Source organism: Haemorhous mexicanus, chromosome 29, assembly GCF_027477595.1.
Source record: "Haemorhous mexicanus isolate bHaeMex1 chromosome 29, bHaeMex1.pri, whole genome shotgun sequence".
NCBI classification, from domain to species: domain Eukaryota; kingdom Metazoa; phylum Chordata; class Aves; order Passeriformes; family Fringillidae; genus Haemorhous; species Haemorhous mexicanus.
This window is the reverse complement of record NC_082369.1, coordinates 5,511,102-5,525,001: the sequence shown is the minus strand read 5'-3', so window position 1 is coordinate 5,525,001 and position 13,900 is coordinate 5,511,102. Positions and strand designations below refer to the sequence as shown.

General features: G+C 51.3%; 1 protein-coding gene across 5 annotated transcripts in view; it reads left to right on the top strand.

Annotated features, from left to right (window-relative positions):
• The window catches only part of GATAD2A (GATA zinc finger domain containing 2A), a 41,709-nt gene that overhangs the window by 23,931 nt on the left and 3,878 nt on the right, over nucleotides 1-13,900 (top strand). For 4 of the 5 annotated variants that reach the window (XM_059869726.1, XM_059869727.1, XM_059869728.1 and 1 more), the window contains exons 5-11: nucleotides 317-445; nucleotides 2,470-2,562; nucleotides 7,220-7,339; nucleotides 8,141-8,308; nucleotides 8,889-9,168; nucleotides 10,824-11,113; nucleotides 12,488-12,662. In XM_059869726.1, the coding sequence (XP_059725709.1) occupies nucleotides 317-445; nucleotides 2,470-2,562; nucleotides 7,220-7,339; nucleotides 8,141-8,308; nucleotides 8,889-9,168; nucleotides 10,824-11,113; nucleotides 12,488-12,662 (1,255 nt within the window). The remainder of the gene's footprint in view (nucleotides 1-316; nucleotides 446-2,469; nucleotides 2,563-7,219; nucleotides 7,340-8,140; nucleotides 8,309-8,888; nucleotides 9,169-10,823; nucleotides 11,114-12,487; nucleotides 12,663-13,900) is intronic. The other variant, XM_059869730.1, reaches the window with a different exon arrangement.

Here is a 13,900-nt window from a genome sequence, read left to right as displayed (position 1 = left end):
CCCAGGATCAGCCACATTCCCCCTCCCAGCTCCATCCATTCCCATGAATTCCCAATCCCAACACTTGGGAGCCAATTCCAGTCTGGAATTCTCCTCATTTCACCCTTCCCATGAATTTTTTCATGGAAAAATCCCACATTTCCCCTTGGAATTCCCTTCCCCCTCACTTCTCCTACTCCCAGTTGGGAATTCTCACCGTGCCTGTGTCTCTGCCCTTCCCCCGGGCTTCTCCCTCTTTCCCTGGGATTTCCCTGGGATTTCCCTGGGATTTCTTGGGATTTCCCTGGAATTTCCTGGGATTTTCCTGGAATTCCAGCGGAGCCCGGAGCAGCGGGAGCGCCTGATCAAGCAGCTGCAGGAGGAGCTGAGGCTGGAGGAGGCCAAGCTGGTGCTGCTCAAGAAGCTCCGGCAGAGCCAGAGCCAGAAGGAGACGCCGGCACCCAAGGTAGGAAAATCCCACTTCTCCAGGAATTCCCAGGGAAAATCCCACTTTTCCAGGAATTCCCAGTCCTTTTCCCAGGGAAAATCCCACTTCTCCAGGAATTCCCAGGGAAAGTCCCCCTTTTCCAGGAATTCCCAGGCCTTTTCCCAGGGAAAATCCCACTTTTCCAGGAATTTCCAGTCCTTTTCCAGGAATTCCCAGTCCTTTTCCAGGAATTCCAGTCCTTTTCCCAGGGAAAATCCCACTTTTCCAGGAATTCCCAGTCCTTTTCCAGGAATTCCCAGTCCTTTTCCAGGAATTCCAGTCCTTTTCCAGGAATTCCAGCCCTTTTCCCAGGGAAAATCCCACTTTTCCAGGAATTCCAGTCCTTTTCCAGGAATTCCCAGCCCTTTTCCCAGGGAAAATCCCACTTTTCCAGGAATTCCAGTCCTTTTCCAGGAATTTCCAGCCCTTTTCCAGGAATTCCAGTCCTTTTCCAGGAATTCCCAGTCCTTTTCCCAGGGAAAATCCCACTTTTCCAGGAATTCCCAGGGAAAATCCCCCTTTTCCAGGAATTCCCAGTCCTTTTCCCAGGGAAAATCCCACTTTTCCAGGAATTCCAGTCCTTTTCCAGGAATTCCCAGCCCTTTTCCCGGGCTTTTTCACCTCCTTTTCCCTGGATTTTTAAAACCTTTTCCCTGGATTTTTTAAAGCTTTTTATGGGATTTTTTTTAACCCTTTTCCCAGGATTTTGAACTCCCTGGTGTCTCCCCTTTCCTGGGTTTTTCCTGCCAATTCCCAAAGATTTTCCTGTGAATTCCCAAGGATTTTCCTGTGAATTCCCAAAGATTTTTCCTCCCAATTCCCAAAGATTTTCCTGCCAATTTCCATGGATTTTTCTGCTAATTCCCAAGGATTTTCCTCCCAAATCCCAATGATTTTCCTCCCAATTCCCATGGATTTTCCTGTGAATTCCCACTGATTCTCCTGCTAATTCCCAAGGATCTTCCCTCCAATTCCTACTAATTTTCCTGCCAATTCCTACCAATTTTCCTGTGAATTCCCAAGGATTTTTCCTTCCAATTCCCATGGATTTTCCTGCTAATTCCCATGGATTTTCCTGCCAATCCTAAGGATTCTCCTGTGAATTCCCAAGGATCTTCCCACCAATTCCTGCCAATTTTCCTGTGAATTCCCAAGGATTTTCCTGTGAATCCCCAAAGATTTTCCTGCCAATCCCCAAGGATTTTCCTGCCAATCCCAAGGATTTTCCTGTGAATCCCCAAGGATTTTCCTGTGAATCCCCAAGGATTTTCCTGTGAATCCCCAAGGATTTTCCTGCCAATCCCCAAGGATTTTCCTGCCAATCCCAAGGATTTTCCTGTGAATTCCCAAGGATTTTCCTGTGAATCCCCAAGGATTTTCCTGCCAATTCCCAAGGATTTTCCTGTGAATCCCCAAGGATTTTCCTGTGAATTCCCAAGGATTTTCCTGTGAATCCCCAAGGATTTTCCTGTGAATTCCCAAAGATTTTCCTACCAATCCCCAAGGATTTTCCTGCCAATCCCCAAGGATTTTCCTGTGAATCCCCAAGGATTTTCCTGTGAATCCCCAAGGATTTTCCTGTGAATCCCCAAGGATTTTCCTGCCAATCCCAAGGATTTTCCTGTGAATCCCCAAGGATTTTCCTGCCAATCCCAAGGATTCTCCTGTGAATCCCCAAGGATTCTCCTGCCAATCCCCAAGGATTTTCCTGTGACTTCCCAAGGATTTTCCTGTGAATCCTCAAGGATTTTCCTGTGAATTCCCAAGGATTTTCCTGCCAATCCCAAAGATTTTCCTGCCAATCCCAAGGATTTTCCTGTGAATCCCCAAGGATTTTCCTGTGAATCCCCAAGGATTTTCCTGTGAATCCCCAAGGATTTTCCTGTGAATTCCCAAGGATTTTCCCACCCATCCCCAGGACGCTCCGGGCTCTCCCCCTCTCTCTCCGTTCCCTCTCTCCCGCCTTTTCCCGCTGCTCTCTTTCCGCTTTTTTCCTTTTCCAGCTTTCCTCGGGCCCCTCTGGAGGCGCTGCGGCCACACCCCCGCCCTTGGTGCGGGGCCCTCAGGCTGTTCCCGCTGGGAAAACTTCCCTCCAGGTCAGTGGGAGCCGGGAAATCCCGGGAAAAACCCGGGAAAAGCCGGGAAATCCCGGGAAAAGCTGCCAGGATGGCCCAGCTCCCACGGGGGGTCAGGGATAAGGGGCTGGGGGAAAGGAGGGCTGGGGTCTGCAGGGCATTGCTGCTGAGCCAGGGGTCCTGGGGAATTCTCTGGAATTGCTGAAAAATCCCGGGATTTTCTGTGGGGGAATCCTGGGATTTTCTCCAGAATTGCTGAGAGAATTCCAAGATTTTCTGTGAGGGAATCGTGGGATTTTCTTTGAAGGAATCCTGGAATTCTCTCTGGAATTGCTGAGGGAATCTTGGAATTCTCTCTGGAATTGTTGCAGGAATCCTGGGATTTTCTGTGAGGGAATCCTGGAATTCTCTCTGGAATTGTTGCAGGAATCCTGGGATTTTCTGTGAGGGAATCTTGGAATTCTCTCTGGAATTGCTGAAGGAATCCCGGGATTTTCTGTGAGGGGAATCCCAGGGTTTTCTCCAGAATTGCTGAGAGAATTCCAATATTTTCTGTGAGGGAATCGTGGGATTTTCTCCAGAATTGCTGAGAGAATTCCAAGATTTTCTGTGAGGGAATCGTGGGATTTTCTTTGAAGGAATCCTGGAATTCTCTCTGGAATTGCTGAGGGAATCTTGGAATTCTCTCTGGAATTATTGCAGGAATCTTGGGATTTTCTGTGAGGAAATCTTGGAATTCTCTCTGGAATTGCTGAAGGAATCCCGGGATTTTCTGTGAGGGGAATCCCAGGGTTTTCTCCAGAATTGCTGAGAAAATTCCAAGGTTTTCTGTGAAGGAATCCCAGGATTCTCTCTGAATTGCTGAGGGAATCCCAGGATTTTCTGTGAGGGAATCCTGGGATTTTCTCCGGAATTTCTGAGGGAATCCCAGGATTTTCTTTGAAGGAATCCTGGGATTTTCTCCAGAATTGCTGAGAAAATTCCAAGATTTTCTTTGAAGGAATCCTGGAATTCTCTCTGGAATTGCTGAGGGAATCCCAGGATTTTCTGTGAGGGAATTGCTGGATTTTCTTTGGAAGAGCTCAGGGAATCTCAGGAGTTTTCCTGTGAGGGAATCCCAGGATTCAGGGTTGGAAAAATCCCATTCCAGGCTGAATGAAATCCTGGGAATCCTCAGGGAAGGAAATTCCAGGAATGCAGGGACAGCTGTCACTCACCCCTGGGATCCTTTGGGATTAGAACATTCCTGGTTTTTTATTTTTCCTGGGATAATGGGATCCAAATTCCCAAACTGCTCCAGCACCAGGGATTTTCCTTGGGGAAGGCTCTGGAAAATCCCTGGAATTCCAGGAGAGGGAGGGATTTGCTCTCCTTCAGGAGCCATTCCCAAATCCAGGGGTGTCAGAATCTTTACCAGAGGAACTGGAAAACCTTCAGGGAATCTTGGAGTTTATCCCAACAATTCCTCTGGAATTTTGGGGGAATTTAACCAGGAATTCCAGAGGGAGGAGCTGAGGGATTCCCTGGGAATGGGATGGAAATTCCCAACATCCCAAATCCCGGGGAAGGGGGAGATGCCAGGATTGGGATGCAGAGGAAAGTTTGGAATTTTGGGAATATCCCAGCCCAGCAGCAGGAGGGAATTTGAGGACTGGAATCCCGGGAATCCTCGGGCAGCAGCTTTTCCAAACTCCTCTCTCCTCATTCCTTTTCCTCCTCCATGATTTTTCCAGAACTTTTTATTCCCTCCTCCTTTTCTTTTCCTGCTTTTCCTTTCCCTTTTCCAGGATTTTTTCCCCAGATTTTTTTCCTCTCTGTGATTTTGCCTTTTCCATGATTTCTCCTGGAGCTTTTCCTTTCTCCTGATTCCTCTTCCAGGATTTTTCCCAAGGTTTTCCTTCCCTCCCCAATTCCCAACACTTTTCCTTTCATTTTCCCCCATTCTCAGCTTTCCAATCCCTTTTCCCACCATTTTAATCCCATTCCAATTCCCACCATTTCCCCCATTTTATTACATTTGCAACATTCCCCTCCCATTTTTATCCCATTTCTGTCTCTCCCAACCCTTTTTCCCCCATTTCTCCCCATTTTTAATCCCATTTCCACAATTCCCAACATTTCCCCGTTTTCATCCCATTTTTACCATTTCCCCCATTTCCCCCCCATTTTCTCCCCATTCCCATCTTTCCTATTCCTTTTCACCCATTTCCCCCCATTTTTACCCCATTCCCACCTTTCCCAACCCTTTTTCTCCCATTTTGTCCCCATTTTTCCTGTTTCCCCCCCCTTTCTCCCCCGATTTCCCCCCATTCCCATCTTTCCTGTCCCTTATTTCCCTCATTTTCCCCCAATTTTCCCCCATTCCTCCCCCATTTTTTCCATTTCCCCCTTTTTTCCCCCATTTCCCCCTGATTTTTCACCCATTTCCCCCCCATTTTCCCTCCATTCCCATATTTCCCATCCCTTTTCCCATTTCCCTTTTTCCCCCATTTCCCCCCCTTTTTCCCCCATTTTCCCCTTTCCCCCATTTCACCCCCAATTCCCCCCCATTTCCCCCATTCCCACCTTTCCCAACCCTTTCCCCCCATTTCCCCATTCCCCCATTTCTGCCCCGTTGTTCCTGTGTTTGTTCCCGTGTTTCTGACCCGCTGTTCCCATGTTTCTAACCTGTGTTTCCCGTGTTTATTCCCATGTTTCTGACCCGTGTTTCCCATGTTTCTGACCTGCTCTTCCCATGTTTGTTCCCGTGTTTCTGACCCGCCTTTCCCGTGTTTATTCCCATGTTTCTGACCTGCTGATTTTGCCTTTTCCATGATTTCTCCTGGAGCTTTTCCTTTCTCCTGATTCCTCTTCCAGGATTTTTCCCAAGGTTTTCCTTCCCTCCCCAATTCCCAACACTTTTCCCTCCATTTTCCCCCATTCCCAGCTTTCCAATCCCTTTTCCCACCATTTTAATCCCATTCCAATTCCCATCATTTCCCCCATTTTATTGCATTTGCAACATTCCCCTCCCATTTTTATCCCATTTCTGTCTCTCCCAACCCTTTTTCCCCCATTTCTCCCCATTTTTAATCCCATTTCCACAATTCCCAACATTTCCCCCTGTTTTCATCCCATTTTTACCATTTCCCCCATTTCCCCCCCATTTTCTCCCCATTCCCATCTTTCCTATTCCTTTTCACCCATTTCCCCCCATTTTTACCCCATTCCCACCTTTCCCAACCCTTTTTCTCCCATTTTGCCCCCATTTTTCCTGTTTCCCCCCCTTTCTCCCCCTATTTCCCCCCATTCCCATCTTTCCTGTCCCTTATTTCCCTCATTTTCCCCCAATTTTCCCCCATTCTTCCCCCATTTTTTCCATTTCCCCCCTTTTTCCCCCATTTCCCCTGATTTTTCACCCATTTCCCCCCCATTTTCCCTCCATTCCCATATTTCCCATCCCTTTTCCCATTTCCCTTTTTCCCCCATTTCCCCCCATTTCCCCATTTCCCCCCATTTTCCCCACATTTTCCCCTTTCCCCCATTTCACCCCCAATTCCCCCCCATTTCCCCCATTCCCACCTTTCCCAACCCTTTCCCCCCATTTCCCCATTCCCCTATTTCTGCCCCGTTGTTCCTGTGTTTGTTCCCGTGTTTCTGACCCACTGTTCCTGTATTTATTCCCATGTTTCTGACCCGCTGTTCCCGTGTTTATTCCCATGTTTATTCCCGTGTTTCCCGTGTTTCTGACCCACTGTTCCCATGTTTCTGACCCATGTTTCTGACCCGTGTTTCCCATGTTTATTCCCATGTTTCTGACCCGTGTTTCTGACCCGCTGTTCCCATGTTTATTCCCGTGTTTCTGACCCGCTGTTCCCATGTTTATTCCCATGTTTCTGACCCGTGTTTCCCATGTTTATTCCCATGTTTCTGACCCGTGTTTCCCATGTTTATTCCCATGTTTCTGACCCGTGTTTCTGACCCGTGTTTCCCATGTTTATTCCCATGTTTCTGACCCGTGTTTCCCATGTTTATTCCCATGTTTCTGACCCATGTTTCTGACCCGTGTTTCCCGTGTTTCTGACCCGCTGTTCCCGTGTTTATTCCCGTGTTTCTGACCCATGTTTCTGACCCGTGTTTCCCATGTTTATTCCCGTGTTTCTGACCCGCTGTTCCCATGTTTATTCCCATGTTTCTGACCCGTGTTTCCCATGTTTATTCCCATGTTTCTGACCCGTGTTTCCCATGTTTATTCCCATGTTTCTGACCCGTGTTTCCCATGTTTATTCCCATGTTTCTGACCCATGTTTCTGACCCGTGTTTCCCGTGTTTCTGACCCGCTGTTCCCGTGTTTATTCCCGTGTTTCTGACCCGCTGTTCCCATGTTTATTCCCATGTTTCTGACCCGCTGTTCCCATGTTTGTTCCCATGTTTCTGACCCGCTGTTCCTGTGTTTATTCCCATGTTTCTGACCCGTGTTTCTGACCCGCTGTTCCCGTGTTTCTGACCCACTGTTCCTGTGTTTATTCCCATGTTTCTGACCCGCTGTTCCCGTGTTTATTCCCATGTTTCTGACCCGTGTTTCCCATGTTTGTTCCCGTGTTTCTGACCCGCTGTTCCCATGTTTCTGACCTGCTGTTCCCATGTTTATTCCCATGTTTCTGACCTGCTGTTCCCGTGTTTATTCCCATGTTTCCAGCCCTCCTCCAGCCGCGTGCCGGGCTCCGGGCTCCCGCCCCCGCTGCTCCGGGGGGGCCAAGCGGCCGCCTCCAAGCAGAGCCCCCAGATCGTGATGCCCCCCCTGGTCCGAGGGGCCCAGGTGAGCTTCCCCCCCTTCTCCCCTTCCCATTCCATGGCAAAATTTGGGATTTCCCCCCTCTGGTTGCTTTGGACATCCCGGGATTTTTGGGGTTCATTGGGGGTGTTTTGGTTTTTAGGGGTTTTTAGGGAGAGGGGGTGGGAGGCAATTCCTGCTTTTCCATGGTTTTCCCTCTAATGATCCTTTCTGTCCCACCAATTCCATGGAATCCCAACCCCTCTTCCATGGATTTCCAACCCCCTTTTTCCACATTTTCCCAACCCCTCTTCCTTGATTTCCCAGCAAATCCACTCGGGAATTTGGGATTTTGGGGGCTGGAGGGAAAGGGGAAAACATCCTGGTTGTTATTCCATGGTTTCTTTTTCTTCGTGCCTTGCTTATTCCCCCTTTTTCCATTAATTCCCACCCCCTTTTCCCACATTTTCCCAACCCTTTTCCACATTTCCCCAACCCCTTTTCCCACATTTCCCCAACCCCTTTTCCACATTTCCCCACCCCCTTTTCCCACGTTTTCCCAACCCTTTTCCACATTTCCCCACCCCCTTCTCCACATTCTCCCAACCCCTTTTCCACATTTCCCCAACCCTTTTCCACATTTTCCCACCCCCTTTTCCACATTTTCCCAACCCTTTTCCACATTTTCCCAACCCTTTTCCCACGTTTTCCCACCCCCTTTTCCACATTTTCCCAACCCTTTCCCACATTTTCCCACCCCGTTTTCCACATTTTCCCACCCCCTTTTCCCACGTTTTCCCACTCCCTTTTCCACATTTTCCCAACCCCTTTTCCACGTTTTCCCAGCAAATCCACACCATCCGGCAGCACTCGAGCACGGGCCCGCCCCCGCTGCTGCTGGCCCCGCGCGCCTCGGTGCCCTCGGTGCAGATCCAGGGCCAGAGGATCATCCAGCAGGGCCTGATCCGCGTGGCCAACGTGCCCAACGCCAGCCTGCTGGTCAACATCCCCCAGGTGAGCCTTCCTGGGAATTCCCACTGGGAATGGGGTGGGAATGGTGGGAATGGTGGGAGTGACCAACGCCGGCCTGCTGGTCAGCATCCCCCAGGTGAGTTCCTGGGAATTCCCACTGGGAATTCCCACTGGGAGTGGGGTGGGAATGATGGGAGGGACCAACATCGACATCCCCCAGGTGAGTGTTTCTGGGAATTCCTGCTGGGAATTCCCACTGGGAATGGGGTGGGAATGGTGGGAATGGTGGGAATGACCAACGCCAGCCTGCTGGTCAGCATCCCCCAGGTGAGCCTTCCTGGGAATTCCCACTGGGAATGGGGTGGGAATGATGGGAGGGACCAACATCGACATCCCCCAGGTGAGCGTTTCTGGGAATTCCCACTGGGAATTCCCACTGGGAATGGGGTGGGAACAATGGGAATGACCAGTGGTCAACATCCCCCAGGTAAGCATTCCTGGAATTCCTGTTGGGAATTCCTGTTGGGAATGGGGTGGGAATGGTGGGAATGACCAATGGCACTGGGGACTCCCCTGATTCCCAGTGATCCCAGTGATCCCAGTGATCCCATTCTCTCCGCAGGCGTCCCCCACGTCCCTGAAGGGCTCGGCGGTGCCCTCGGGCCAGGCTGGCACGGCCCCGGCGGGTGGCACGGCGCTGGGTGGCACGGGCGAGGCCCCGGGCAGCCGGCAGGCCGCGGCCAAGCTGGCGCTGCGCAAGCAGCTGGAGAAGACGCTGCTGGAGATCCCCCCGCCCAAACCGCCCGCGCCCGAGATGAACTTCCTGCCCAGCGCCGCCAACAACGAGTTCATCTACCTGGTGGGGCTGGAGGAGGTGGTGCAGAACCTGCTGGAGAGCCAAGGTGAGCCCGCCGGGGCAGGGCCCGGCTTAAACCCGCCTGGGATCCGTTAAACCCGCCTGGGATCCGTTAAACCCGCCTGGGATCCATTAAACCCGCCTGGGTTAGGTTAAACCCGGCTGGGTTAGGTTAAACCCGCCTGGGATCGGTTAAACCCAGCTGGGATCAGTTAAACCCGCCTGGGATCAGTTAAACCCGGCTGGGATCCATTAAACCCGCCTGGGATCCGTTAAACCCGGCTGGGATCGGTTAAACCCGCCTGGGATCCGTTAAACCCGGCTGGGATCGGTTAAACCTGGCTGGGATCGGTTAAACCCGGCTGGGATCGGTTAAACCCGGCTGGGATCGGTTAAACCCAGCTGGGATCGGTTAAACCCAGCTGGGATCAGTTAAACCCGGCTGGGATCCGTTAAACCCGCCTGGGATCCGTTAAACCCGCCTGGGATCCGTTAAACCCGGCTGGGATCCGTTAAACCCAGCTGGGATCAGTTAAACCTGGCTGGGATCCGTTAAACCCAGCTGGGATCAGTTAAACCCAGCTGGGATCGGTTAAACCCGGCTGGGATCGGTTAAACCCGGCTGGGATCAGTTAAACCCAGCTGGGATTGGTTAAACCCGGCTGGGATCGGTTAAACCTGACAGGGATAGGTTAAACCTGGCTGGATTGGTTAAACCCAGCTGGGATCACTTAAACCTGGCTAGGATCAGTTAAACCTGCGTGGGATCAGTTAAACCCAGCTGGGATCTGCTAAACCTGGCCAGGGATCAGTTAAACCTGGCGGGGATCGGTTAAACCTGGCCAGGGATCAGTTAAACCTGACAGGGATCGGTTAAACCTGGCTGGGATCAGTTCAACCTCCAGAAATGCAGGGTTAAAACATGACAGGAATCGTTTAAACCTCACAGAAATAATTTAAACCTCACTGAAACCACACTGGGGCTGATCTGCCATGTTTGCCCTCAGGGAAGGTGGTGGAGGCCAATTCCTGGTGTTTGTCCCTCAGGGAAGGTGACCTTGGGGCTGATCCGCCATGTTGTCCCTCAGGGAAGGTGATGGCAGGGCTGACCCGCCATGTTTGTCCCCCAGGGAAGGTGGCGGTGGCCAATCCCTGCTGTTTGTCCCTCAGGGAAGGTGACAGCAGGGATGATCCACTATGTTTGTCCCTCAGGGAAGGTGGCAGTGGCCAATACTCAGTGTTTGTCCCTCAGGGAAGGTGACTCTGGGGCTGACCCGCCATGTTTGTCCCTCAGGGAAGGTGGCAGTGGCCAATCCCAGGTGTTTGTCCCTCAGGGAAGGTGACAGCAGGGATGACCCGCCATGTTTGTCCCTCAGGGAAGGTGGCAGTGGCCAATACTCGGTGTTTGTCCCTCAGGGAAGGCCACACTGGGGCTGACCCGCCATGTTTGCCCTCAGGGAAGGTGGCAGAGGCCAATCCCAGGTGTTTGTCCCTCAGGGAAGGTGACAGCAGGGCTGACCCGCCATGTTTGCCCTCAGGGAAGGTGGCGGTGGCCAATCCCAGGTGTTTGCCCCTCAGGGAAGGTGACTCTGGGGCTGACCTGCCATGTTTGCCCTCAGGGAAGGTGACGGTGGCCAATCCCAGGTGTTTGTCCCTCAGGGAAGGCCACACTGGGGCTGACCCGCCATGTTTGTCCCTCAGGGAAGGTGGCGGTGGCCGTGTCCTGCCGGGAGCCCTACCTGTGTGCCCAGTGCCACACGGACTTCACGTGCCGCTGGCGGGAGGAGAAGAACGGCACCATCATGTGCGAGACCTGCATGGCCTCCAACCAGAAGAAGGCGCTGAAGGCCGAGCACACGAACCGGCTCAAGGCCGCCTTCGTCAAGGCCCTGCAGCAGGAGCAGGAGATCGAGCAGAGGATCCTGCAGCAAACGGCCCCGCCCGGGCAGCCCAAGGCCGAGCCCGTGGGGCAGCACCACGCGCTCAAGCAGGTGAGGGAGAGGCCCAGGGCCGCCATTTCCTGAGGGAAAAGGGTCCCAGGGGTTGGGGCGGGGTTTGGGCCGGGGGTTGGGTTTAGGGTGGGGGGGTTTGGGTGTTGTACCAGGCTCTAGAGATCGTCCAGGCCCAGAGAGCATCCAGTCCTGGGGATCATCCAGTCCTGGAGATCATCCAATTCCAAAAATCATCCAGTCCCAAAAATTATCCAGCCCCAGAGAGCATCCAGTCCTGGAGATCATCCAGTCCCAAAGGTCATCCAGTCCCAGAGATCATCCAGTCCTGGAGATCATCCAATTCCAAAAATCATCCAGTCCCAAAAATTATCCAGCCCCAGAGAGCATCCAGTCCTGGAGATCATCCAGTCCCAAAGGTCATCCAGTCCCAGAGATCATCCAGTCCCAAAAAGATCCAAGTCCAAAAAGCATCCAGTCCCAAAGGTCATCCAGTCCTGTAGATCATCCGGGCCCAGAGAGCTTCCAATCCCAAAAATCATCCAGTCCCATAAAACATCCATCCCAAAGATCATTCAGTCCCAAAAATCATTCAGTCCCAAAAATCATCCAGTCCCAAAAATCATCCAGTCCCAGAGATCATCCTGTCCTAAAGATCATCCTGTTCTAAAGATCATCCAGTCCCAAAAAAATCCAATCCCAAAAATCATCCAGTCCCATAAAACATCCATCCCAAAGATCATTCAGTCCCAAAAATCATCCAGTCCCAGAGATCATCCTGTTCTAAAGATCATCCTGTCCCAGAGATCATCCAGTCCCAAAAAGATCCAAGTCCAAAAAGCATTCAGTCCCAAAGGTCATCCAGTCCTGGAGATCATCCAGGCCCAGAGAGCTTCCAATCCCAAAAAACATCCAGTCCCAAAAAATATCCAGTCCCAAAGATCATCTAGGCCTAGAGATCATCCAGTCTCAGCACTCATCCAATCCCAAAAATCATCCAGTCCCAAAAATCATCCAGTCCCAGAGAGCATCCACTCCCAAAGATCATCCAAACCCAAAGAACATCCAGTCCTGAAGATCATCCAATCCCAGAGATCGTCCATTCCCAATAATCATCCAGTCCCAACAATCATCCAATCCCAGAGATCATCCAAACTCAAAGATCATCCAGTCCCAGAGAGCATCCACTCCCAAAAATCATCCAATCTCAGAGATCATCCAGTCCCAGAGATCATCCAATCCCAGAGATCATCCAATCTCAAAGATCATCCAGTCTCAGAGATCATCCAGTCCCAAAAATCATCCCATCCCAAAAATCATCCAGTCCCGAAGGTCATCCAATCCCAGAGATCACCCAAACCCAAATCTCATCCAGTTCAGCGACACCCCAGTGATTTTTCCTTTTGCTCCCTGCAGAGCTCCAGCCAGATGTCTCGGGGTGCCTCGCGGGGGGCGCTGCACGCCTTCAGCCCCTCGCCCAAGCTGCAGAGCTCCTCGGGCAGCGCCGCGCTGGGCGGCCGGCCCGGCAAGCACGCCGACAGGGCCGGCAGCAAGGGCGGCGCCGCCTGGAAGAAAAACCCCATCAGCACAGGTACGGCCCCTCTCGCCTTGGGGTCACCCCCAGAATTCCCAGTTTTGGGTGAGAATTTTTGTGGGGTGGTGCCAAGGATTTGAGGTGAAAGTTGGTGTCATCACTGCCCAAAGTTCCCAGATTTTGGGTGGGAATTTATGTGGGGTGACGCCGAAGGTTTGAGGTGAAGGTTGGTGTCATCACTGCCCAGAATTCCTAGATTTTGGGTGGGAATTTATGTGGGGTGGTGCTGAGGGTTTAAAGGGAAAGTTGGTGTCATCACTGCCCAGAATTCCCAGTTTTGGGTGGGAATTTATGTGGGGTGGTGCTGAAGGTTTAAAGGGAAAGTTGGTGTCATCACTGCCCAGAATTCCCAGTTTTGGGTGGGAATTTACGTGGGGTGATATCGAAGGTTTGAGGTGAAGGTTGGTGTCATCACTGCCCAGAATTCCCAGTTTTGGGTGGGGATTTATGTGGGGTGGTGCTGAGGGTTTGAGGTGAAGGTTGGTGTCATCACCACCCAAAATTCCCAGATTTTGGGTGGGAATTTATGTGGGGTGATATCGAAGGTTTGAGGTGAAAGTTGGTGTCATCACTGCCCAGAATTCCCAGATTTTGGGTGGGAATTGATGTGGGGTGACACCGAAGGTTTGAGGTGAAGGTTGGTGTCATCACTGCCCAGAATTCCCAATTTTGGGTGGGAATTTTTGTGGGGTGGTGCCGAGGATTTGAGGTGAAAGTTGGTGTCATCACTGCCCAAAATTCCCAGATTTTGGGTGGGAATTTATGTGGAGTGGTGCTGAAGGTTTGAGGTGAAGGTTGGTGTCATCACTGCCCAGAATTCCCAGTTTTGGGTGGGAATTTATGTGGGGTGGTGCTGAAGGTTTGAGGTGAAGGTTGGTGTCATCACTGCCCAAAATTCCCAGTTTTGGGTGGAAATTTATGTGGGATGACACCGAAGGTTTGAGGTGAAAGTTGGTGTCATCACCACCCAAAATTCCCAGATTTTGGGTGGGAATTTATGTGGGGTGATGCTGAAGGTTTAAAGGGAAAGTTGGTGTCATCACTGCCCAGAATTCCCAGTTTTGGGTGGGAATTTATGTGGGGTGGTGCTGAGGGTTTGAGGTGAAGGTTGGTGTCATCACTGCCCAGAATTCCCAATTTTTGGGTTGAAATTACTTTTCCATGTGGATTTTCAATATTTTTCCCTCATTCCTGAGCCACTCCATGATTCCACAATCCCAGAGAGCTCCAATCCT